Source organism: Camelus bactrianus, chromosome 3, assembly GCF_048773025.1.
Source record: "Camelus bactrianus isolate YW-2024 breed Bactrian camel chromosome 3, ASM4877302v1, whole genome shotgun sequence".
NCBI lineage: Eukaryota > Metazoa > Chordata > Mammalia > Artiodactyla > Camelidae > Camelus > Camelus bactrianus.
Window position 1 is genome coordinate 115396073 of NC_133541.1, and position 27117 is coordinate 115423189.

General features: G+C 47.1%; 1 protein-coding gene across 3 annotated transcripts in view; it reads left to right on the forward strand.

Moving 5' to 3' along the window:
- The window catches only part of LOC123615445 (alpha-1B adrenergic receptor), a 389400-nt gene that overhangs the window by 324296 nt on the left and 37987 nt on the right, over positions 1–27117 (forward strand). For 2 of the 3 annotated variants that reach the window (XM_074361021.1, XM_074361022.1), the window contains 2 exons: positions 4962–5041; positions 15073–16822. In XM_074361021.1, the coding sequence (XP_074217122.1) occupies positions 15874–16822 (949 nt within the window). In that variant the 5' untranslated portion in view covers positions 4962–5041; positions 15073–15873. Of the gene's footprint in view, positions 1–4961; positions 5042–11115; positions 11225–11438; positions 11569–11676; positions 11767–15072; positions 16823–27117 lie in introns of all 3 variants that reach the window. The other variant, XM_074361023.1, reaches the window with a different exon arrangement.

Genomic DNA, 27117 nt, shown 5'->3' on the forward strand with positions numbered 1-27117 from the left:
TTTAAATATGCACATTAATGTAGAAATATTCACTCTGTAAAATTATTTCAACAAGCTCCCAAGGAGTGGGCACCAAAAATAGTTCAGCTCTCTGCAAGGATCCCAGCTCTCTGCAAGGTCCCAGCAAAATCTTATTTTTCTCCCTCTGCCTCAGAGCAGTGGGCTTTCCTTCCTTGGAGGGGAAGTGAGGGGACTTCTTCGCAGGTGCATCCCTTCCTGCCTCCAGCACCAGCCAGGTAGGCCAAATGGAATCCCAACAAGAGCAATACTTCATAAGGGAATAAATAAAACTTGCTGAATAACAGCACGAACCAATGGACCTGCTGTAAAATGTATTTTGATTCTGTTTCATTCAGCTTTCTTAAAGTCACCCAGATGTTACCTTGATAAAAATCTAAAAGCTTTTGGTTTACGGTTCATGTCAGCTGCCCTCAGCACCTCGCAGATGCTAAAAGAAGGAAGTCCACAGACGGTCGACCTGCTAACTCTCGGAGCCCTCCCACGCTTCAGCTTCCCACCTGGATGGTGGTTCCCTGTTCCGTGTCTATCCCCTTGCTTAGTAGCACGGTTGATGGCAGAGTCTGTTTTTTCCCTGTTTGTGTTCCCCACATGGTGTAACCTCGCCTGGCACAAAGCTCAACCAGTGTTCATGTAACACATGAAAGAGCAGATGGAGCAGAGCCTCAGCGCCCCCGTCTACAACGTGGGAGCCTTGCACATCTGCCTTCTTAACAGCCTGTGTGATGGAGCAGTTCCTCCCAGTCTCCTTGCTTTGGGGAGGTGAGAAGTGGGTTTTTTTTTCTCCTCCTGATGAGTCATCTGAGAGCCAGACACCATCGCTCTCAGACAGAACATGTCAGGTACTTGCTCAGGAGCAGCGGGGCCACAAATCTGTGCCGCGTCCCCGTGGTTACCTAGGGAACCCTGGGGCACAGCCAGGAAGAGGGGCGCTGCAGACAGAGAGGGCTCTGGCCCGTGTCCCAGCCTTTTGGCGACAGTCCAGAAAGCGCTTCCCACTCTGGTTTGGAACCAGTGTCCTGTCCCCAGTAGAGGGCAAAGGTGGCCCCCAGCCAAGAGACTGAAATGCACCAAGACCCGCCTCGCAAACATTGAGGACAGAAGGGATCGGTTAGCAAAATGACTGTGACAGGAACCAGCGCAGCTGGAATCTGGTCCTGCAGTACATTCCTTTACTGTTGCACAAGCAGCCACATGCAGATCCCCCTTCCACTCTCTGTGGCTGTGAAGATTAAGTGAAACAACATATTAAACTGCTTGGCATGAGTCTTGATCACAGCAAACAATTAATAGAGGCAGCTGTAAATCGAATTATTATTGGTACTGATAGTAGTAATTTATTCTCCTCCTACTACATTATACTCACTATATCCTCCCAAGTATTATCCCATTTTACAGATGAGGAAATTGGGCCCAGAGAGATTAAGTGACTTGCTCAAAGTCCCTCTACTAGGAATTGAATACACTGGTAACAGTCAGCTAGCTGCTCTAATGCACGGGGATTGTTCTGGGAAGTCCTGTGCGAGTGCGTGGGAAGGACGGACAATATCACTCAGTTGCATTTAGCTCCACACCCAGACAGATGCCCTCACTGTGGTTGCATGATGGCTGGAACACAGCCAGACCTTGCTCCAAACCGTACATAGTCTCATCTTCCAATCCCATAACAAAAGAGTCCCTGGACTCTCATTGGCTTTGACTGGGCCAGAATGTCCACCCCTACAGCCTAGGTCTGAGGGGTGGGGAACTCAGAGAACAGCTGTGGATATAAACGGGTGTAGAATGGAGGCCAGGGGCCCAAGCAAGATGCGTGTGTGTATACAAAGCCTAAAAAATCATTTGCCAGAGTGTTTACAGGGATGCCCTCTCTGGATGGTGGAATAAAAAGTTGATTTCCTTTTTGTTTTCTGTACCTTTCTATAACTTTGCCGTAAGTACAATATACTTTGATAATTTTTTAAAAGCAATTTTTATTTGTTTACTGGTTTAATAATGCAAATAATATGTAGATATTTCAAGTATATTTATTTTTAAGAGTTTGGGGCTGGATGTTAGAGGCCTCCGTCCTGGTTCTGGCTCTGAGTGACTGCGGTCTTGTCACTTGTCTGGTCTCCGTTCTGTCACCTGTGAGATGAGGGGAGGGCTGCACAACTCTACATGTCTGATTCTCTCTCCTTCTGCATGCACACAGCTAGTAAAAACGTGTGGATCAGCTGGGTCCCAGGAGACCTGCCTGAACACAGTTGACCTTGGAGCAACATGGGTTTGAACTGTGTGGGTCCACTTGTACACATATTTGTTTCAATAAATATGCACTTTGTACAGAACTACATAATCTCTGCTTAGTTGAATAGAAACCATGGATACAGAGGGCCAGGGCTGACTGTAAACCTCCCTTGCCACTCGTAAAGCCCTCCTCCGCCCTCTCACCTCTGCCCCCATTGTTCAAGGGCCAACTGTAATTTTTTTCTTAATAGAAATCAGTTCTGAACAAAAGTGGGTACATTTATGGAGTTGAAAAATGTCTCTACAAATTGAGTATGCTCCCAGAGCCGCAAAGAGAGAACCCCTCTTCAGTGGAGACCAGCTAACCTACTCCAGCCCTGAAAACTCTCTCCCACTCAGAATATGAAAATGAATATATGTATCTATATGCATGACTGGGACATTTTGATGTACACCAGAAATTGTAACTGACTACACTTCAATTGGAAAAAAAAAAAAAGAAGAAAAGGAAAATCTCTCCCTCCCTTAGAGGTAAGAAGAATCAACATTCCTGACAGGGCTACTATGCGCCAAGCCCAATACAAAGTGTATTATACACACAGTCCAATTTACACTCATAATGTGGTTGCCATCATTTGTTTGACAAGCAGCTAGATCCCAGAGTCTCCCACGTCGTTATTGAATGCACATCCATGACTCACCTTCCCATAAAGATTCCTGAAGGGAAGAAATGCTCTTTATTCATCTCTGTATGTCTCTCAGACCCTAACAGAGGGCTCAGTAAATATTTACTGATCATTGGAACCCTGGTCTTATCATCAGCGTTTCTTGGGCTCCATAGAAGACGATCCCTAATATCAAAGGTTTGACTGGCTCCTGGGAGCACACACCTTTGGCTAAGAAAGTGACGATCAAATTAAAGGGGAGAAGGAGCAACATATTGGGTTATTATCCACTGTTGGCAGGAAGCCATCACTTTAAAGAGTTGTCCTGATACAAGGCCTTCAGGAAGTGGAACACTGGGCAGTAGACTTAAACCAAGAACCAAGGGTTGGAAAGGTCACGATCACTGTGGCCAGAGGCAATGTGAAAGCACTGGGAACTTTATTCTTATTGAAATACAGCTGCTGTACAATATTATGTTAGTTTCAGGTGTGCTACATAATGACTTGACATTTGCATCCATTATAAAATGATCACCATAATAAGGCTGGTAACCATCTGTCCCCAAACAAAAGTTATTACAGTATTATTGACCGTATTCCTTATGCTGTATATTACATCCTTGTGACTTAATTGTTTTATAACTGGAGATTTGTACCTCTTAATTCCTTCACCTATTTTGTCTACCCCACCAGCCCTTCCCCATCTGTTTGCCCTCTGTACCTATGAGTCCGGTTTCCTTTTCTTTTGTATGTGTTTTGCTTTTTAGATCTCACGTATAAATGAGATCACACAGCATTTGTTTTTCTGACTTATTTCACTTAGCATAATACCCTCTAGATCCATCCATGTTGTTACAAATGGCAAGATTTTATTTTTTATACCTGAGTAATATTCCAGTATGTGCGTGGTGTGTGTGTGTGTGTGTGTGTGTGTGTGTATACATATATCACATATTTATCCATTCATCTGTCTGTGGACACTTATGTTGCCTCCATGTCTTGGCTATTGTAAATAATGATGCAATGAACATTGGAGTGCATATAACTTTTCTAGTTAGTGTTTTTGTTTTCTTTGGGTAAATACCCAGAAGTCCAACTGCTGGATCATATGGTAGTTCTATTTTTAATTTTTCAGGAATCTCCATACTGTTTTCCCTAGTGGATACACCAATTTACATTTCCACCAAGAGTGCAAGAGGGTTCCCTTTTCACTACATCCTTGCCAACACTTGTTATTTGTTGTCTTTTTGATGGGAAACAAAAACAAAAATAAACAAATGGGACTATATCAAACTAAAAAGCTTTTTGCACAGCAAAGAAAGCTATCAGTAAAACAAAAAGGCAGCCTACTGAATGGGAGAAGATAATTGCAAATGATCTATCCAAAAAGAGATTAATATCTAAAATATACAAAGAATTCATACAACTCAACATAAAAAGACCAAACAACCCAATTAAAAAATGGGCAGAGGACCTGAATAGATATTTTTCCAAAGAAGACATACAAATGGCCAACAGACATGAAAAGATGCTCAACATCACTAATCATTAGGGAAATACAAATCAAAACCACAGTGAGATATCAGCTCACACCTGTCAGAGAGCATTGGGATCTTGGGCAGGGATTAGGGTTGAAAGGAAGGGAGGGCTGCATAGAGAAGAATGGATTTCCAACAGCAAATTCACTGGGAAAATAGAAAGATTAAATAAATAGAGAGACAATCAAAGAAAGCAACTTCCATCTACACAATTTTGCCTACAAGAAGCTCTGGTTTTAAGGTTAGGGTTAGGTAACATGGGGGGTGATGGACTAAAATGATGTTTCTCAAAATGCAGTCTGCTGGTTTTCTGCCATAGACTCACTTGTGAAAAACATAAATTCATGGATCTCACTTCAGACCTACTGGATCAAAATATCGGGCTAGGACCCAAGTATCTGCATTTTAAGGCTCACTGTAGGTGCCTCTTACCCTCAGTAAGTCTGAGCATCACTGGCCTCGTAGGCAAACCTTTGCCGGCTAAAAAGTTCCATATTTCTTTCTAAATTCCTAGGTTCCCAGTGGAGCCGCACCAAGAAGAGGAAGAGTGGGCAGTCCTCCGGAATGAGCGAAGGAGCGTTCTAAAGTGTTCAGGTGACAAGAAAGTTCTGAACGTTTATGCCTAGAGAAGGTCCAGCTGTTTTAGGGACAAGTTCCCCAGCTTGACTTGAGAGAAAACAGCTCCAGACTGAAATTTTTTTTTTCTTTTCACTTTCCACTCCACCCCCGGGATTTAACTGAAAATATGTGCTCACTGAAGACTGCTCCCGGCCCTTTTCGCACCTTTTTTTCTTTCCCTTCTCATGGGTCTGGTCCTCTCTGCAGTACTGGGGGCCAGCGGAGGTTCACATGGGTCCCCCTTCCTTCCCTGCATTTCTAGGACCTCTGGTGTGATGGTTTATAGTCTGTGAAGCTCTTTGGTCTGATAGGGAAAATTCCTGTTGACACTAAGTGTACCAGTGGCCAAGAATTACAGGCCGCGAGTCAGCCACCCTACCTGCTGGACCAAGCTGTTTCCCTTTCCCCCGCACAGCAAGCTCACAGGGCCCGCTGCCCACACACTCACTCCCCAAGCCCAGCGACACCCGCACTGGCTGGGTCTCTGACTTTGCTTTGAGTTCTCTGCATGAAGAAGTATTTCCAGCATGTCCTGGGCCCTCTAGGTACAGTAGATCCAGTCTCACAAGTTGCTTCTCAAAGGCCAGATACATTATTTCTGCTTTATATGCACTACCTGATTTAAACCCAAGAATTCTATCAGGTAGGCAGAAATAATGTGGGGTGTTGCCAAGCACACAGTTAGCCCACAGGAAGTTCTCAACAAGTGCTAGTGTTCTTCATATTATTTTTCCAGTCACTGTTTGTTCTGGGCTATTTATAGCAGGAGAAAAAAAAAGAAATCAGTTACATCAACTGGCAAGTAAAGGGTTGAAAGTGTCACTGAGAGATCAGCTAGGAAAATCTGTACCTAAATACTCCAGATACTGAGAAATCTGACATAACTTTTTAAGGTTATACAAAACATTAATAATAACTAATATTTTTCCCCCATTGTATATATATATTTTATTGAAGTATAGTCAGTTTACAATTTGTAAATTTGTTGTGTCAATTTCTGGTGTACAGCACAATGCTTCAGTCATACATGAACATACATATATTTGTGTTCATATTCTTTTTCCCCATAAGTTACTACAAGACATTGAATATAGTTCCCTGTACTATACAGTATGAACTTGTTGTTTATCTATTTTATATATATTAGTTAGCATCTGCAAATCTCCAGCTCCAGTTTATCCCTTTCCTCCAGCCCCCCACCCCAATAACCATAAGTTTGTTTGAGTTTGTTTCTGTTTTATAAATAAGTTCGTTTATCATTTTATTTTTTTAGATTCCACATATAAGTGATATCATATGGTATTTTTCTTTCTCTTTGTGGCTTACTTCGCTTAGAATGGCATTCTCCAGGTCCATCCATGTTGCTGCAGATGGCATTATTTTATTATTTTTTATGGCTGAGTAGTATTCCGTTGTGTAAATATACCACAACTTCTTTATCCAGTCATCTGTTGATGGGCGTTTGGGTGTTTTCCACGTCTTGGCTATTGTAAATAGTACTGCTATGAACATTAGGGTGCATGTATCTTTTCAAATTAGTTTCCTCCAGATCAATAACCTTTGCAGTCCTTAAAGACAATCATTGGATCGGGTTTCCTACCCTTCTTCTTGGAAGAATTAAGGCTCAAGCCTGATACAAGCCCTTGACCTCACTTGAGGTTCCCAGAGAGGGGTTAGGAGGAGAGATGTAATCCTCATCATATCCAACACCAGAGAAAGGCCTGTGTTTGTACTGCATGGTAGCACACAGGCCAAAACAACTTCTGCCATTCCGGACCCATGTCTCTGGCCTGCTGAGATGCCCAGAAATTCCTGTCATTTTGTTTATCAGTGAGGTCAACCTGCAGCCAAGCTTGGGTTATCTGGGAGGTGAAAAGTATCAACTTTGAGTCAAACCGTCTCTGCTCTAATCCCATCTCTGAATAAGTTTGAGCAAGTTAATTAATCTCTCCTATCCTCAGTTTCCTCACCTGTAAATGGGAGTCAACAGGGTCTTCCACAAAAGTGTTGTTTGGAGGATTAAATGAGACACCTGTGAATTAGCATGGCACATGCCTGGTGCATAACTGCACTCATAGTTAATTAAAATAGGGCTATCAGAAGAGAGCAATGCTTACCTCTAAACGGACAGCTCTCTGAAAGACTGGGGAAATCTTTGGAAGCCCTTCCAAAAACTTGCAATTCACACCATGCAGCTACCTGCCATTATTCCAGGCACTCCTATCTAGAAGTTCCCACAAAATCCTCCACACACCCTGACCCTGAGCACTTACCAGGGCCGTCACACAAGAGGCAGAAAACCAAGGCTCCTCCTCCTTCTCCCTTCAACTTTCCACGGCTCCCAAGGCAAACTTCCAGATTTGCCAGTTTGGCATCCAGTAAACAGTGGAGAAAGGCTGAGCATTTCCTGTCCCAGCATTCCTCAGTACACAGTAGAGACGGGCAAGGGAAACCATCTCTTTCTCACACTGCCGCCTGCTTCGCCATGCCCACAGGGCCCAAAGTGATGTTACGCCCATTTCCCAGCACGCCCACCCCCATCCCAGGGTCCTACCCTGTCACCTCTGCCAGAGAAGACAGAGATCACTCTATGACATCACTTCCTTGCCTTGCTCCCCAGAGACCTGGTCTGTCCTTTCCAAAGCCGGACTCTACCGCTTTGTCCAGATAGAATTTTTACATGCCCCCAAGGAAAAAGGTTCCCATCCCTTCCTTTAGACCTTTGTGAACTTGGTGGTCACCACAAGAGAAAATCGCCCAAAAGGGGTTGCACAAAAGAGGAAGAAGAGGAAGGATGGAGAAACTTGAGACCCTTGTTGTCTATTTGTGTGTCTCCTTATTTAACTCACATCGCTGTTCAACAGCAGGCATGATTCTCAGCATCCTCAGATGCTCATTCCCGTTATTCGTCTTAGACTGTGAACTTCAGGAGGACAAGAGAGGCCGGCGTCCATTCACTTTACTCAGTGCGGCTTCTGCCCCATGATGAATGGGGAAACACTGGATTAGTTCTGTTGCCCAAGAGTGAAAGAAGTTACACCGAGATAGAGTTAGCAGCAGAGAGGCTCATCAAATGAAAATAAAAAGTAACAGGCTGAAGATCAATTGATCAAAGGGCCCTGCCAGGAACTTGGCACTGAGGAAGCCCCTATAAGGAATTCAGGAAAAGCCTGCAGTACAGCAACGTGTCCACAGCTTTCAGTGGATTCTCAATAAGGTCTAGGATCCAAACAGTTAAAGAACCACTGGGAGGGGATAGCCCTTTCCCTTATGAAATCTGGAGATGGGGAGGGTAAGATTAATACACATAAAATTACAGAGGACATCAATATGATAGTGCTGCCTTTGGCTGAGTGTTTTTTATGAGCCAGGTGTCAGCCTAAGCATTTCAGACTATGACTCCTTTCATTTTTACAACCATCTATGTTGCTGTGTGTTATCTCAGGAAATAGAAAGCTTGTATCCCCCGGTCTCGAATGAAAAAATGGAGACTGAAAGAGTTTATGAACCTTGCCCAAGGTCACACATCTGGTTATCCAAAGCTGGGATTCAGACTCAGAGCCAGTGCCAGGCTGAAGAAATGAATGACAGCAGTGGCAAAAAAGAGCCATGGGGGTGGAGTCAAATCTCCAGGACCCTGGCTCTGCCTTAGGTAAATCCCTTCCCTCTCTCTGGGCCTTGGGATTCCCGCATGTGAAATGAGAGGGTTAGACTAGATCAAGGGTCAACAACCCTCTTCTATAAAGGATCAGAGAGCAAATATTTTAGGCTTTGCAGAACAGACCGTCTCTGTTGCCGCTGTACAACTCTGCCATCGTAGCATGAAAGCCCCCAGAGACAATACCCAAGCGAATGGGTGAGGCTGCATTCCAATAAAACTTTATTTACAAAAACAGGCACAAGTCTGGATTTGTTCCACGGGAACATGGTTGGCTGACCCTGGACTAGATGATCTGTAGGGTTCTTCTGACTGACATCTCCGGAGTCTGTGATCCTGATTGGAGCCCACAGGCGCCAATGCTTTGAAAAATCAGCTGTACGGAGCCTGAAGCCATAAGTATTGTCTTGTTACATTTTTCTTTAACCTTTGATGGGTTCAACAAATGTGTTCAGAAAGTAAATCCTGGCAGTGGGAATACAAAGGCAGCTTGGAAGCGCCGTAGCCCCAGCAAAATCTCCATCGGCATCCTGATGCGGACAGCTACCTCTGTCTTGTGGACAGCACGGTGCCAGCACAGCTGTGTGCCCGACTTCAAACCAGACTGCAGCCCAAAGACCCTTTCTAGAGAAATTTAGGGGCCACCACAGATTTCTGGGACAAAGCGATGGGCAAAGCCCACAGCTGTAAAGGAACCACCAGTATCATTCAAGAAAACAGCACACAGTCCCCTTCACGCCCAACTCTGCAGCATTGTGTGTTGGTGTTGGTGACCTGTGTTGGTGTCCCGCAGGAAGAGCTGCTGGGGCATAAGGGAGAAGGGACCAGGTCTCCAGTTCCAGACTTAGTAGGCTTTTCACACTCCATGCTTTGGCGCCCTGTCCCCCCACACCCCAGCCGCCAATTTAGGGCTCCCAGGCTCTCCCCGAACATGTGATGCAATTGTAGCCCCTGGATGACTTGGCAATTAATCTTCACCAGCTTACTGCAAGGGGCTGCTCCAAGCTCACTCATGCTCACAGGAAAATGCACGCAGATGGAATTTCTGGGCTGGGGGAATCCATGCTCACCAAAGACTGACAGAGCATAATTCCAGGAGAGAAAAGCAAGTTTGCCCAGAGGGAGCTGAAACCCCTCACTCCTGGGAGCCTTTGACCTGCTGGTTTGGAGGCAGAGAAATGCCTCTACTGCAGCCAGTGTCTCCTGCTCAGAAGAAGGGGTGCTTCCTCCTGCCTCCCAGCTGGGCTACAGCAGGAGCAAAAAGCCTCCTTCAAGTCCCCGAAACCCCTAGTGTACCTCATGAAGCGCACCTCCAGTTCTCCTTTCATTTCTACCCTCGTTTCCTGGGTGCTGTGTATTCCAGCTGTGCCACCTCCCAGCCTTGCGCCCTTAGGCAACCACTCTGAGACTCAGTTTGCTCATCTATACTCTGTCACTAATTATAGCATCCACTTCATAATATTATTATCAGGGTTAAATCAGAAAATGTACATGCGAGGTTTGGGGCATGATGCTTGGCATGTGGCAAGCACTTAATAACTCTTGGCTGATATCACTACTATTACCCTGCACTAGGTACTTTCCACACATTGTCACATTTAATCCTCACCTTAGCGCTGTGAAGTAGGGGCTGTTACGATCTTCATTTCACAGGTGAGGCAACTGCAGCACAGAGTGGTTAAGTGACTTACCCAAGGACACACAGCTAATAAACTAGTGCAACTGGGACACAAACCCAGGTCTGTTTGATGCCAGTATTCAGACTCTTAGTCACTTTACTATCCTGCCCAAGGTCACATTAGCAGCTATTAAATAAGAGAATCGGGATTAGAATCCAAGTCAGCTCTCAAAACCTCAGCAGACTGAGTGCTGGCCTGGGAAGCAAGAAAGCCTGACCCAAGGAGCTCCTCTGCAGAACCTTCTCTCCTGGACCGCTCTGCCATGCCATCCCCTCCCTGACCTCTGCCTCACTTGGGAACCTGATCACATTCTGTCTTCTGCTGTAATTTCCTTCAAGGCTAACACTGAATTTTCTGCTGCTTTTCTTTTCTTTTTTTTTTTTTTTAATCTCAGTCTGGTGCAGAGAGAAAGATGCAAGCTTTGGAGCCAGACAACAATGCTTTGAATACCAATGCTGTTTACTCATTGAATGGACTTGGCCATGTCACAGAACCTCTCTGAACCTCAGTTTCCTCATTCATAAAGTGGGGATAATTCCTACCTTGCACTGTTGGAGATTTAAGTAAGTGCACACAGGGTACCTAGCACTGTGCCTGGCACATAGTACGTACACTCTGAAGGGCGCTTTACCATCATCATCATCCTCCATGGCACCTAGCTCAGGGCTAGGTTACTGTTTGCTTGACTAAACTCGTCTCTGATTTGCCCACAGCGCCTAGCGTGATACCTTACAGAGAGTAGATGCTCCTGTTTATGGCTGGTTAAATGGAAAACTGGAGAGAGCTAAAAACGGAGTACCATGCAAAACTGTACAATCAGAGGTGAGAGGTCTCCTCCCATAGGTCCTCTAAGCAGATCTCTGAATCCCCCACAGACTCTCCACAGGTCAAACTCAGTGGCAGCATCGCTTAGCACGCTCACAGAAACGGGAGTTCGCAGCATCAGAGATTTCTAATGTAATCAGATGGATAATGAAAAGGTTCTTCTTCCCCAAGCCTCGAGTGAGTCAGAGTTCTGTGCTTGGCTTTGCCCCAGGGAGTACCGAGAAAATGAAATATCATCTATATCCTCATGACACCTAAACAAATGGTCAATTCTGTGGGTCACGTATCAGCCAGAAGGTTTAAGAGGCATCTCCAGTTGAAGGGAAGAAAGGAACAGCAAGGTAAGGGTCATGAGCAAGGTGCTTAGGGGAGGTCCTGGTACCTGGCTGCTATTAAGGCTAACACCTGTTTGCCTTAACAGTGGGATGTTTGTTTTCCGTTTCTGGAAGGTGCTGATGAATAACAACATATGTCTGAAATCTACAAGGATTTTGCATCCCTTGATCTGGCTCAAAATCCTTTCCCTTCACCTCATTCAGGTAACAAACTATTCTCTTTCATAACGAGTATAAACCAAATCTGAATCTCAGATTTGCTCTTTTTTCCCCACCCTGGCCTTTTGCCACCATAGAAAAATGTCAGACAGGCTGGGTTTTCACACTGCAGCTGGTTACTGTGATTATGTAGACACAGCCTCTGAAAATTCAATGGTGTGTTGCTGGCTGTTCAATAGCTGGTGAAATTAACGCCCAGGGAAGTGGGGAATGGGCCACCACAGTCAAATGTGGACTCAGAACTTGCTTTTCGTTCTGTCCCGCTCTTTCCCTCCCATATCCCTGTCTTTGTGCTGATCGCCAGCTTTCTGCCAACTTACTGGCGTTCTCTTCCTCCTACCACTCCCCCTTGGGAGTAAACCAGTTCAAAAGAAGCACCATCATCCTCTTGAGGATATACAAGGATGGTGGGAACCGAGCATATGAGACCCCATTCCCACCACTGTGGACGACATGTGGGTGAAGGGCAGCACGTCTGCCTTCAGAGGTCACTTCGTCCAGCAAAGGAAGCTGACCACCTGGAACTAAAAGACCTCAAAAAATCATCTGGCCCAGCCCCCATCTCCAGATTGATCAGCATAACCCACCCAGGACCAAGGACAACCTCCCCTCTTCATAAGGACCCCTGGCAGAGGGCTGCCTAAGTTGTCCCCGTTTCACACTCCACTGAGTAAGTCATGAGTGGCTGCCATGTGTGGCGTCCCTCTGAGGCAGAGGAAGGAGCACTGCTCTGTGGGCCAGGGAGATGGAGTCTGAGCACCAGCTCTGCCCCGAACTAGCTGTGGGAGCTCACCAATTCCCTCTGCCTCCTGGGCCACCTCCAAAATGGGAAGATGGGTCAGCGAGGGTTCTGCAAGCTCTTAAAGAGCCAAATCACTGTAAACCTATGAACCTCCTGTTTTAGGATCTTCAAATACAACTTAAGCCAGTTTAATTGAAATAGAAGTCTGTTTTCAGGGCCATCTCTACTACAGATTTCTTAATCTCAGGGAACTCCTTGAAATTGTGTATTTTGTGCATTTGGGAGTCTGAGCATTTTGATGGGAGAAGATTAAAACCTTAGATAGGTGTGTGATATCCTACCACCTCCAAAAATACATATATATAAAATATAAAGAAGTTAGGGACCTACCTCTAGGATAAAGAGCTTAAGTGTAGATCACCCTGAGTGGCTTCCCCACCCCTGAGTATCAGGTTAGAGTAATTATCAAGGGCAGGAAGCAGGAAGCTCTGGATGCAGGATCCTAGATGAGAGTGAAAGAAGGCATCAGGCATTACTTTTCAGTCTCCAGCAGTCACTGCGCATTGCTCTCCCACATGTCTATTAGACATACAACCCCAGGAATAGACTGACTCTCTCTGAACCATGGTTTTCTCAGCTGTCAATGGAGAATGGTATACTTCTCTCAGAGGTTGTTGTGAAGAGTAGAAGAAAATGAGTAAATGGTTGGCTATCAGTGGGAACTCAATAAATGTTCCATCCCAGCACTCGTAACTCGAGTGCCAAAATTGACCACTTGGAAGACAGCTCCATATATAACAATCAATGCACCCCAACCTCAAATGTAAATTGGTTTAGTCACTATGGGAAACAGTATGAATGTTCCTCAAAGAAAATAGAACTACCATATGACCCAGCGATCCCACTTCTGGGTATATATCAAAAGCAAATGAAAATAGGATTTTGAAGAGATACCTGCACTCCCACGTTCACTACAGCATCATTTACAATAGCCAAGACATGGAAACAACTTAAATGTCGATCAGCTGATGGATGGATAAAGAAGTTGTGGTGCATATATACAATGGAATTTTATTCAGTCAAGAGAAAGAAAGCCTGCCATTTGCAACAACATGGATGAGACTTGAGGGCATTATGCTAAGTGAAATAAGTTAGAGAAAGACAACTACTATATGCTATCACTTAAATGTAAAATCTTAAAAAAAAAAAAGAAAAAAGAAAGAAAAAGAAGAAAACCTCATAGAAAAAGAATTAAGTGGTTGTCTCCGGTGGGGGGAGGGGTTGGGATGGGGAGATGGTGGTCAAAGAACACAGACTTCCAATTATAAGATGAACAAGTTCTGGGGATCTAATGTACAGCTTGGTGATTGTAGTTAATCACACTGTATCCTTGAAAGTTGCTAAGAGAGTAGATCTTAAATGTTCTCACCACAAAAAAAGAAATGGTAATTATGTGATGGGATGGAGGTATTAGCTAACACTATGTTGGTAATCATTTTGCAATACCTAATCAATATGTTGTATGCCTTAAACTTACACGATGTTATATGTCAGTTATATCTCAATAAAGCTATAGTGGGTAGGAATTCACCCTCAACCTTGCTTCTGGAGGAAAAGTGTGACGGGGTATCTACATGCTCAACTTTGGATAGACCTGCAATTGGGTTCAATTTCCAAATTCTCTCCTTGATGGCTGTGTGGACTTAAGCAAAGAGTTAAACTCTGCTGTACCTTGGTGTCCCATCCACAATACAAAAATGATTATGAGAACAGTCCTTCTTTCAACGGGCCATGGGAAAATGTGAAAAGTACTTAGCACATCGTCTGTGAATGAGACATAACGAGTATTGGGTAAATGTTAACTAGCATAACGCTCTCCTGCTGCATTCTCAGCCATACCTTTTCTCCTAAGTACCTGGGGAAGTGTGTCCCTATAGCTGAATGTCCAACATGGATATCAGACAGAAAGGAGTGGGGGGATTAACAAATAAGCCAGATTCCCCAAGTCACTTCCCATATGCTTGGAGGTTTCTTATCCCACTGCCACCCCCACTCCCACCCCCAGATAACCCAGTTTGTTCCTGATTTCTTTCAGATCTTAAAACATCACCTCAGTGACATCCCAAGCACCCATATAAAATTTCAAATGCCTCCCCACACCGTTCCATTTCCCTGTCCTTGCTTTATTGTCTCTGTTACACCTGTCAGCACAGGACACACCTCAGAATTTGCCTACTTATTTGTCAGTCCCCTCCCACTAGAATGTAAGCTCCCAGAGGCCAAGAGTCTTTGTCTACCTGGTTCAACTGCTATATCCACGGCGCTTAGAACAGAACCCCAGGCAGACGGTGGGTATCCAGTTAATCTGTTGAATGAATGAGTGTCGGAGTGAGTGAGTGAGTGAGTGAGTGAGTGAGTGAATGAGTGACCAGAAGTCTCTGAGTTTTATTATGAGGCCAGAGGGGTTTCACGAGGAGGTAAGAGGGCGGTTCTCAGATCTGAGTCACGTCCCTCTCACCTGCCTAACCTTGTAATTCTTCCTCTTTTAGGTGCCACACAAGTTGCACAACCCCGTAAATCTGAGTGCGGACTCCTGGCGCCCCTCATTAAAGGCAAGCACCCCCACCCCACTTTTGAAAATGCAGAGTGAATAGGAAGGCAAAGAATCCCAGCGGGCCACCTCAGGAAAGGGGACAGGGGGATCCCCACGCTCAGGTGGCTCCTCCGCCCTCCACCCCCTCGCCCACCCCGCGCCTTCCCCTGCCGAACCGACTTGCCCTGGGGGCGGCGGGGGCGCGGCCGGCCTGGGGCCCGAGCAGAGTGGCGGCGTCGGGGCTGCGGGCGTGTTCGCTGGACCCGCATTGCCCCCTAGTGCCGCGCGGAGTCAGGGCGCCGGGCTCCCCCGCCTGATGTCACCGCCGTGCAGTCAGCCCAGAGGCGGCTCATTGAAAGCAGACCCTCCTCGGCGCTGGCTGGGCAGAGGCGCCGCTGCCCGCAGACCCGCCGCGGCCCCGGCACAGCCCGGCGCCCCTCGCCCCGCCGCCCGCTCCTCCCCGCCGCTGCCCGCGAGCCCGGCCCGGCGCGCCTGACGTGGACCATTAAACTTGGAGCTGCCGCCTCGTCCCCTCTCTCCTCCTCCTCCTCCCTCTGTCAGGCGAGCGAGCAGTCGGTGCCGGCAGGAGACGTGCTGCCGGGCCGGGCTGGGCTGCCCGGGGAGATGACTCCTCTCCAGGAGGGAGCCTCTGGGAAGAAGACCACGCGGGGAGCAAAGTTTCAGGGCAGCTGAGCCGCCTTCTCCGCAGCCCTTCCGAGCCCTGTCACCTCCCTGGCTATGGAGGGCGGACTCTAAAATGAATCCCGATCTGGACACCGGCCACAACACATCAGCACCTGCCCACTGGGGAGAGTTGAAAAATGCCAACTTCACTGGCCCCAACCAGACCTCGAGCAACTCCACACTGCCCCAGCTGGACATCACCAGGGCCATCTCTGTGGGCCTGGTGCTGGGCGCCTTCATCCTCTTTGCCATCGTGGGCAACATCCTAGTCATCTTGTCTGTGGCCTGCAACCGTCACCTGCGGACGCCCACCAACTACTTCATTGTCAACCTGGCCATCGCTGACCTGCTGCTAAGCTTCACCGTGCTGCCCTTCTCCGCGGCCCTGGAGGTGCTGGGCTACTGGGTGCTGGGCCGGATCTTCTGTGACATTTGGGCCGCCGTGGACGTCCTGTGCTGCACAGCCTCCATCCTGAGCCTGTGTGCCATCTCCATTGACCGCTACATCGGGGTGCGCTACTCTCTGCAGTACCCCACACTGGTCACCAGGAGGAAGGCCATCTTGGCGCTCCTCAGTGTCTGGGTCTTGTCCACAGTCATCTCCATTGGGCCTCTTCTTGGGTGGAAGGAGCCGGCGCCCAACGATGACAAGGAATGTGGGGTCACTGAAGAACCCTTCTACGCGCTCTTCTCTTCCCTGGGCTCCTTCTACATCCCTCTGGCGGTCATTCTGGTCATGTACTGCCGTGTCTACATTGTCGCCAAGAGGACCACCAAGAACCTGGAGGCTGGAGTCATGAAGGAGATGTCCAACTCCAAGGAGCTGACCTTGAGGATCCACTCAAAGAACTTTCACGAGGACACCCTCAGCAGTACCAAGGCCAAGGGCCACAACCCCAGGAGTTCCATAGCTGTCAAACTTTTTAAGTTCTCCCGGGAAAAGAAAGCAGCCAAGACCTTGGGCATTGTGGTCGGCATGTTCATCTTGTGTTGGCTACCCTTCTTCATCGCTCTACCGCTTGGTAAGTCGGGGACTGGCAGAGGGGAGCTGGGCATTTTCAGATCTTGGGTTTACTGATGAGCTTACTATAAAGTTTTTTGTGGGTTGCTTTTTTTTTTTTTTAATGCAGTCTGTGTGTGTTTGGAGGTTGGAGAATATTGTTTACTCTGCAAAGGCTTTGCAGATTGGGTATCTGGCTAAGAACAAACTAAGGTGTTAGTAGAACGCACTAAGGTACGAGTCACTTGAATAGAACCACAGGAGGAAAATCTGGTATGTGGAATGACTCACTCAACAGCCTCAGTTTAATAATTAAACAGGACACTGGACTTGAGCATCACACCAACATTATTTCAGTAGTAATGACGTGCCGGCTAAGGCAGCGTCACTAATGCAGCATACAAAATAGTTTGTAGTTACCACAGACGCGGCATTTGGGAAGCAGGGAGGCAGCTCGTACACAGAAAGGCAGTTTTCATTCAGCATTTCCAGGGCTCTTGCAGAGACCCACGCCCCTCAGGAGCCTTGCAGAGACTGCGTCCTCCCCCTCTTCCCTTCACCACTTGCTATCACCCCAGTGCACTCTCTTTATTATGACTTAATCAGAGGATTTTACAGCCTCACAGTCCCAACCAGTCTTTGATCTAAAGCTTGAGATTTAAAAGAGAAGGAAGATGGCCAGAGAGTCACACATTCTCAGTTTTCACTCCAAAATCTTCCTAACTCTGGTGATTTATAGAATGCCCAGAATTAAATTATACTTGCCCCTCACCTTCTGCTGTCAGACACCAAATCCTGCTAATCTGAAATTAAGCCCTTACTGTCCTATGAAAATGTGCCCCCCTTCTTCTGTTTGGGGGTCTTACTGAGTGGTTGAAAAGGTTACCTGACTTCTTCTAAGAACAAAGCTGAGGTTTGGTTAGGCGGTAAACCTAGGGGAGGTCCTGTGACAAGCTGTCCACATGGCTCAGGAAACACTTGTCTCTTGTCTGAGGCATGATCTGCTTGGATTTTTTTTTTTTTTTTTGTCCCTGAGGGACACTCTAGAAAATGAATGGAGGGAGGTGATCATGGCAGAGACATGTGCTGTGATATCAAAAGAGGCAATGGCTACTACACGACATGGACCACTGATGCCTGCACTCACCTTAGGGGCTCAGTTAGAACTGAATATAACCAGATCTCTCAAGTAACAAAAATCCGAAAGACACACTGCATCCAAGAGAAATAGATGGAAAGAGGGCAAAGTGATATCAGGGGGTTCTGTTTTAAAATGATTAAAAAAAAAAAAAAAAGCTGTTTAACCTACCCTCCATGTTGTCATTTCTAAGGCCAGCTTGCGAGCTAATGTCTTTCAGAAATATTTTCAGTGTGTTAGGTGGAGAGAGATTGAAGCTCTACCCCCAATAGTGATCACATCCCACTGCACAGAAGCTTTCTTTTCTTTCCCAGGGTCTCTGAGTCCTTTTGCAGGCTTGTCGGGTTAAAGTGGATGACAGTTCACACTGCATTGGATCATAAAAAGATCATGGTTGAACATGGAGGTCATTTGGCCACTAATTAGCCATGTGACCTTGGGCAAATGATGGCTTCTCTGTGAGCCTCAGTTTCTTCATCTGCATTATAAGGCTAATTACTCTTTGCTCCATGGGGTTTACGCTAGTGCATAAGAGGACTTAACACAGTGTCTGGTACACAGCAAATGCTCAATGAAAGTTAGCTCTTGGTGCTACAAACCAAACCACAATCACCTCACAGCTTTAACTGTGTTTTCTCCTACTCTATTCTCTTGCCAATCCCATGCCTGTTACTAAAGGCCCAGAGGGAACTAGCTCTTTCTCCTTTCTTACTTCTTGCCCTGATCCTCAGCCTGCAGAGGCTGTGACCAGAGCATTCTCAGGAAGGACAAGGCCCCAGCAGGACGCAGGAATGTATCAGAGGTGCAGGCTTTCACTTTAGGAAGCAAGGGAGACCGCTCCCAACAGGTGAGGAGGCTGCCAGCATGTCGAAATGCAAAGAGCACTGCCCTGAGGGTCAGGAGCAGTAGAGTTTCCATGTGAGCTTTGCCGGCAGTTAGCCCTGTGACCCCAGGTGTGTTGCTGTGCCTTTCGGGGCTTCAGATGTCACTTCCAAAGAATGAGAGGGTTGGACTAGATCAAGGGCTCTCAAACTTTGATAGGGATCAGAATCACTTGTGGAACTCGATAAAAAAAATTCAGCTTCTAAGACCTAACGTACAGAGAATCCAATTTAGCAAATCAGAGGAATCCCAGAAATCGCGTGTCTAACCAACCCGCCAGGCAGTTCTGAAGGGGTGATCCACACCAGGCTTTGGGAAGCACTGGCCAGAGGATCTCTCAGCTCGCTTCAGGCTCCAGCCTTCTGGACACCAGGGTCTTTAAACGCTGCCCAGGTTGGTCCTTCCCTGGCCACGTGGTGGTACAGGATGATGTGGCTTCTCTCTGGGTCTCGCTCTTCAAGTCCACCCTCGGCTTCTTCTCACTTACACTCTTTCCACTTCCCTGCCTTCCTGTCTGTGCCTTTCTGAGACCTTATCTCCCTAACATCTCATGTGCTTGGCTTCCACGCCATAGAAAGTAAGACGTTCTTGCCACTCTGATGCTATCAGAGCTTGTTTCTCTTCTCCCTGCCGTAAAAACTTTGTGACCAACCATGCTGTTATCTCCCGGAGATCTCCAGTGTACCGTCCCTGAGCCGACTTGGTGCACATGCTTCTCCCCTGGAAGCCCCACCCTTGGCAGACAAGGAATATGGACTCCAGGCCGTGAGTTTGGGATGGACTTTGAAAGTTACTCAAGAGTTTGAAACAGAAAAGTTGCTTAAGTAACACATTCTTAGAGCATCCAAGCAAAATGGAGATGCGGGCTTGTACTTCCTCTGAGTTCAAATAACACCCAAGTGTAAGTGGCGGGATGCAGAACAGTAACGCCTTTGGAATCTGAAGCTGTTTCCAAATTCTAAATTTTCCATGAAAGGCTTTTCACTCAGAAGGGGAGAAAGCAGATCTGGGGGAAGACAGCGGTTGGCAAACAGAGAAGCCCAAGTAGGAGTAACTTCCAGTTGGTGATAGACGGGCAGGTGCCTGGATGGCATGCGATTCTATCCCTGTGTTTGTGTTCTCCGTGGGAGAGAAGGGTTGGGATCAGGAGGGAAAATAGCCTTGCCCTCTACAGGCTCCTGGTCAGGGGCCCCATTTGTTTTCCTTCCTCCCTTATTTTTATTTTTGGGAGCGACGCTGGGCTGCCTACAGAGCCAGGCCTCTCATCTCCTGCAGGGCCTCCCCACCTGAAGCACCCTGCCTATCTCTTCCTCACCCTTTCCCCGTGGCCTCAGCCCACGTTGGGCCAGGGACCAGCTCTCACTTACTCAGGAGCAGGGACGGATCCACCAAACAAGGACCTCTTTATTCAGCTCGTGGAATCAGGCCACGGAGGGACAGGAAATAACTGGAATATAATATAGCAGCATTTCCACCCAACGGGCCATGTGCAGGGTGTCCAAGCAATCTTCAGCTGCCTGGCATTATACAGAAGGCCAACTCCCACCCGCCTGGGGAAGGCCTGGGCAGGGTCTTGAGAAGTGGCTGGGCTGTTGAGGGATGTGTGTTTCATCAGAAGGACAGATGGGGGTAGGGGTGTGGGTAGCAGGAAGTGTTGGGCAGCCAACTGGTAGCTGGGTTTAGTGTGTTGTTTAGAAAACACTGGAACCTCGCCTCGCTCCAGATCTTTCTTCCACCTTTTAAAATGCTGAAAGGCACCAGGAAGCCATTATTGAACTAACTGCTTTCCCCTGCAAATAAATGAAGGTCAATTTCAAAGACACAGTTGTGCTCTCTATAGTACTGGTACCAAATAGGAATCCCTCTCTCTGCTGATGAGTTTCTCTGGTCCTCTCACTCAAATGCAGGCTGATGAATTTCCACACAAGAGCGCAAGGGAGGGCGAGGGTCTCAGAGATGACTCAGGACAGAGCTACCCCCATGAACACCCACACACTAATCCTCCGGTTCTGAGGTTTCAAAACACAGGGATTTGAGTTGCTCACAAGGAAAGCAATTGGTTTACTCAATTTTACACATAGAAGAAATTTTACACATAGGGAATCCTTCCCAGAAGATGAAAATCCTACTGAAGGAAGATACATTTCGCCTTTATGAAATCATTAATGAAGACTTCCTAAAGCACCTACTGTGTGCTAGGCATCGTACTAACCATTGTTGAGCCAAAGCAAACGTGGCCCCTGCCTGCAGGAGGCTTGCAGCCTAGTAAGATTATATTATCACCGAGCACATACTATGTGGCAGACATTCCACTAGGCTCTCTGCAGACATTATCTCACTAATCCTCACAGCTACCCTGACAGCAGAGAGTAATTGTACCCTCTTGACAGATGAATATCCCCAAGCTCAAAGAGGTTCGACTTCTTGCCCAAGGTCACACAGCAAGTAAATAATAGAGACAAGAATTGAATCCAGATCTATCAAAACAGGCACTTACCCGATCCACTGCACAAAGGAGATGTCTGACCTTTTTGCTTTCTGGTCCCAACCTGCTCTCAAAGCAAATGTTCTCTAGGAACCCCAGAAACACCTTGTGAAAAGCTGATTATTCTACTTCTGTTACAAAACTCTGTTTTTCTTCCATTCCCCACCCCTGAAGAGTCACTCGTAAAATGTCAGGGAAGGTCGTTCAAATTCCAGCTCCTCCTGCACCGTGTACAATATGGGTCTCTCGAGGTTGCACATTTAGTCACCCCAACCGGAAAGAAAGGGTGAGACCTTGCCCTTCATCTAGGGACCTGGCTCCGCTATTTTAATCATCCATTCATTCATGCAATCATTCATTCACTGAATAAGTATGTGTTTATCGGAAGCCTGCTAGGGCCAGGCATGGTGCTGGAGACATAGTGGTGAGCAAAGCAGCTGTGTTCCATGTTCTTATTTAGTTCCAGTGGGGAACACAGGTAATTTGAAAAACACACGCATGCAAATAAACATGAATGCCGGTTGTGATGAGTGACTTGAAGAAAAGGGGTGAGCTGCAATTTAGAAGCATATGCCAGGGATCAGTATATCACAGGGTCCCTGCGCGGTGTTTAGGCAGAACTCTGAGCAGTTTGGAGGAGTTACTTCAGTGGAGGGGGCAGATAGAAGAGGAGGGCTCCAGGTGGAAGGAGCAGCACACCTGAATGTCCTGAGGCGGCAGCGGATGGGGAACAGCGGGGAGGCAGGTGCAAGTCAAGGCTGGAGGTGTGGGCAGAGGCCAGACCATGCAGGGACTTTTAGGCCACATTAAGGAGTTTAGATTTTATCTTAAATTGCACTGGCCACTACTGAAGGGTTTGAAGCAGACAAGGGATACAATCTGAATTATGTGTTTAAAAGACAACTCAGGCCACTGTATGGAGCACAGACCAAAGCTGGGGCAGTTAAGAGGACACGGTGCCAGTGAGAACTGGCGGTAATTTAGATCAGACTAGTAGCCGTGGAGGTGGGGAGAAGCAGACAGATTCAAGGCCCTGGGGATGTGTCGGTTATGATAGAGGGGGGCTAGTGGGAGAAAGGTGTATGTGGAATACCCCTGAGGTACCGGGTGATGGAAGTATCATTTACTGAGATGCCAGTGAGACACAACCAGGAGATTCCTCAGACCGCATTCATCAGGGCTCACAGGACACCATGCTTGGAATGACAGGCACTCTTAGAAGCTGAGTAGTCAAAATGTCCCAACCCAGAAGCCAGGAGCCACGACCATCTGCAAACCCAGGTGCTCATTAGAAACATCTGGCAGGGCACAGTTTTCAAAAGCATGGATTCTTGGGCTCCTGTGCACATTTACTGTATCAAAGTCTCTCGTGATGAGGCCATGAATCTCAGTTTTTAACAAGTTCCCCCCTGGTTATGCCACCAGCACAGCACCAGTTCTCCCCATGCCTGGGAACCCCTGGAACAAACACCCCGAGGAGAACCAAGAAAGGTTGGTTAAGCCTCCCCAGTCCCACCCAGTGCCCCAGGTCAGTCCACATGGAGGAAGGCAGAAGGTTGTTAGGAGGGAAAGTAAATGCTTCCACCTAGAGCCTCCCTGGAAAAGGAGAGAATGAGCACTGTGGAAGCAGCTCTTCAACGTAGCAAGTACACTGCTCAACACTGAACGTTCTGTACCGCTCGTACTCCCCACCGCCCCTCTGCAGAGCAAGCATCCTCCCCTCACCTTGTGTCTAGAGTTCAGAGAGGTTCAGTAAGTTGTCCAAGGTCACACAGCTGGTAGATGGTAAAGTCTGTAAGACTCCACATTTGGCACTCAATAAACATTTGTTCTATTATTCTTGTTGTTACCACAGTGCCTCCAGACATTCGTCTGAGGTCTGGTTCCTATGGGTAATAAAATTTTTACTGGCTCATGACAAAATGAGCAAAACGTTAGGAAAATTCTGTGTTTTTCCAAATATATTCAATATAACTGACTGTTCTTTTATCCTAAAGACCATGTCCTGACTATTTTGGGAAACTGAAATAACATTTCTTTAATGGAATGATGGTAAATAAGTGGTGGTGATAGTCATTGCATGTGTGTGTGCGCGCGCAATGTTCTACTTGGCAAAGTAAAAAGTTGGTAACCCTATGTCCGTCCCCACCAAAAATTTTTTGAGACTTTACTATGAGTCTCTTAGTCTTGGAATCATGACACCATGATGGTTAGACACGATAAATATTTGTGGGAGAAAGCAGGAAGGCAGGGGGAGGAGGAGAGGTGATAGATAAATGAATTTGCCTCAGCTCTGCCATGAGATTCCAAGGCCCGAGGCAGAGGGGCGGGGAGGGGAAAGCGTGATGTGTGAAGGGTCATGCTTGTCAGATGTGACAGAACAGGGGGCCGTTTGTGGATGCCCTTAGTCCTCCTGGGGCAAAACAGACCACAGAAATGGCCGGTGAGTTTGTGTGTAGCTCCGTGTCATCACAGATAGGCCCATTAAGATCTGCAATGCAGGAGATGCCTTTACCCGAGTATGTGTGTGGCTCGTAAAAATAACGGATGGCTGCCAGACCCCACTGGAAAATTGCCTTCTCCCATTTCTGCAGACAGATTCCGCAGTCTCCGTGCTCCTTAACTACACCTGACAATAATACTCACAGCTGCCATTTATTAGGTCTTGCCGTGTGCCACGCTTACACCGGGCTAGGGGTGCTTTCTTTGCCTTCTCTCATTTTCCCCCTCTCCTGAGGCTCCCAAAGTGGATGCTATTGTCCCCATTTTACAGATGAGGAAACTGAAGTTCAGACAGACTGAGGGATTTGCCTCAGTCCACCCAGCTGATGAGTGAAGGAATCTGGATTCACATCTAGACAATGAGATAAGGCTAAAGAGTTCATTACCCGGGGTGCCCTAGGTGTAGGGCTGTGAGTCCTGACTTATGGAAGCCCAAAGAGGACCCGGGGAAATCAGAGTCTTCTCTGAGAAGGCGCAAAGGAAGGGCAAGTGGCTGCTTATAACTCAGTAACCAAGAGGCACCGGATCCCAGTGAGGACATAAAGAATTTAAAAATAACTGGGTCTTTTCCCTAGCAAGCTAAGTCAAAATTTCTTTTTTATTATGGCTACTTTAGACTATTTTCAGCTTCACAACTTATTCTTGGTAATGCCATATACCTTTTTAAGGTTTTTACTGAATTTGGGCTGTGGGGTTAAACACATAAAATTTAGAAGTCTTTTCCCCAGCTTAACTTCTGGCTGCATACATTTCAGAACTCGATTCACCTCCACACCACATACGTGTGGTCTCGGCACCCTAGGGCTCTCCTATCTTGGATCAGCCTCTGGCCCTACCTTTCAATGTCACAAGGCTGGTCTTGTGGACAAGAGAGAGTATTTCTAGAAGCTGTTTTCCCACTTTGCGGTAACTCTTGCTTGTAATAATCTAGCTACACAGGAAAACTGCACACTCTATGTGTATGTTCACCAGAACCCGGATGAAATGTATCTTAACCCATCTCTTGGCTAATTCCCAAAAGTGCCCATGACCCCTCTGCAAACATCCCCATGAATGGAAATACAACACAGGGAAGTTGGAGTGGAAATAGTCATCCTAACCAGTGGCAGGTAATAGGTCTCACCTGTGAAAACTTTACAAAATCATACCACCAGGAAACATGCTGGGGTCCCTCCCTCCAGGGCCTTGGAGGGTCCCAGGAACAAAGGAGCCCTGAGGCTACGTAAGTGCCCGTGGTCCATCCCAAACACTGCAGGGCTGGCTCTCCAGCAACCTCGTGACTGATGGACTTATGTGTGAACGCCTTGTAAGCAGTGACCTCATCTTTCCTCTTTGCCTAACACGGGTGCTGAAGCTTCCTCTATCTCAAATCATTTGTCATTTCCGCGGATGCTCCTTGTATTTTTCCTTCCCCTGTGTGTTTGCTCATATTGTTCCCTCTGGCAGGAATGCTCTTCCCGTGCCCTCTGAATGTCCAAGTCCAAGACCGCCGTAGACTCCCGGTGGAAGTCTTTCCTGGTCCCCACCCCTTTCCCTGGCAGTGATCACTGCCTTTACACCTTGTGTATGGCGCAGGTCACATCTGTTCACGGGGTTTAGGACTGATACACATGTCTTCAGCAGTGTTCCCGGGCTGCAGATCTCTGGAGGAAAGGGCCCGGGTTTGACTCATCTTCTTGTCCTCCCTGCCCAGACATGTGTACCTACGAGACCCCCAATAAAAATGGCAGCTGCAGCTACGATTTGTACAGTACGTTCCAGACTTCATCTACCATTTGCACCTGCCAGTAGCCCGTCAGATAGGTATTGGTGTTTCATAACTGAGGAAACGGGCTAAAAGGTGAAGTGACTTGTCCCATTCCTCGAAAATACCGCAAGCACATTGAAAGGAGACCATCGTTACGGCTTCTGTGAAAACCAAAATGCCGTTAGGGACCTGGTCCTGAGGCCAGTGAAGAAAGATTAGATGGGTGAAGGCACAAAGTACTAGCTTGAAAATTGGACGGCGTCTTCGTTCTTTATAAAAGGTTGCCATTCCACCCGCCCCTGGGGGAGACCTGTCCATGGCCAGTCGGTCCCCACTTCCCGCTCACCTTCCCAGCTCTTGTCACCTCCCTCTCACCTCTGGGAAGGATATGGTCAAAGTTGGTCCCCACGTAAGTACAAGAGGAGGAAACAATTCCTGTAACTTGACAACAGGGACAGATTAGGACTTTAGAGAGACCCGAGGTGTTGGGACGTGAATGCTGCTCCCACCTCCAAATGTAATTCTAAATTCACCCTGACGCGCATAGCCCTAAAATAAATGGAAGGAAGGCCAGCATTCTGACTTTTCCCATGAAGTCTACTTTGATTTCTTTAACACCAAAGCATTTCCCAAAAAAGTGGAGGTACCCAGCTCTGCTGACGCTCCAAAGACTGGCCGAGTCTGTCTGTGGGTGATGTAGTGACCAGACATCCCAGTCTGCCTGAGCCCAGATCCAGTTATGTCTGTCACCTCTTCTTCTCAAAAGTGTCTCAATTTGAATGATAGCAGTGCCTTGATATTTTAACTCCCAGAGTAAGAGTGTTTACAGTGGAACATCCAGCAGTGCCTTGGTTTCACTGAGGAGCCAGAGAAGGGGAGAGGGAGGGAGTCTGGCTCCCACAGCCTCAAAAGTCCAAAGAAAGATTAATGATGAATGAAGTGAACATTAATTTAAGAGGAAAGACAACTTTGCATGTGCGTTTTTTTGTGTTTTTCACATTTACAGGAGTTAATGTAAAAGTTGGTTGGAAATGTTCATGTCTTCATTCAGTTATTTCACCCGAGTTGCACAAGTGAGTGACTGAGCTGGGATCTGAATCCATGGCTAGCTGACCCTAAAAAATTAGTGAGTGAGTGAATGAAAGAGGGTGTCCATTTCAGCACAAGACAGTCAGCGTGATCTGAATGATTCTCCAGAATGAAGAGAAGCCGGAAAGAAGGATGGGCAGAAATAAGATTTGGGAAAGGAGAAGAAAAATGAGCTGTGTCTCAGGGACTTGTCCGGGGGGAATGACTCTAGGGCAGGGACATCTTCACCCACCCATCACCCTGCTCCTGGCATGACAGAGCATAGGCCAGCCCAGGGCACCGTCCCCACTGGCAGGACTCTGTCAGCAGCACACTTGTGACCACAGCCAGGGGCAGCACATGTGAGCCCCCTTTGAACACTCAAGTGTCCCTCTCTGGTGTGAGCACACAAAGTGCTCCATCAAAGTCACACCAGTCAACAGCTCAGGCCGAAATGTTCAGAAACAGAACGTCCAAACACATGGGCCATTCCTC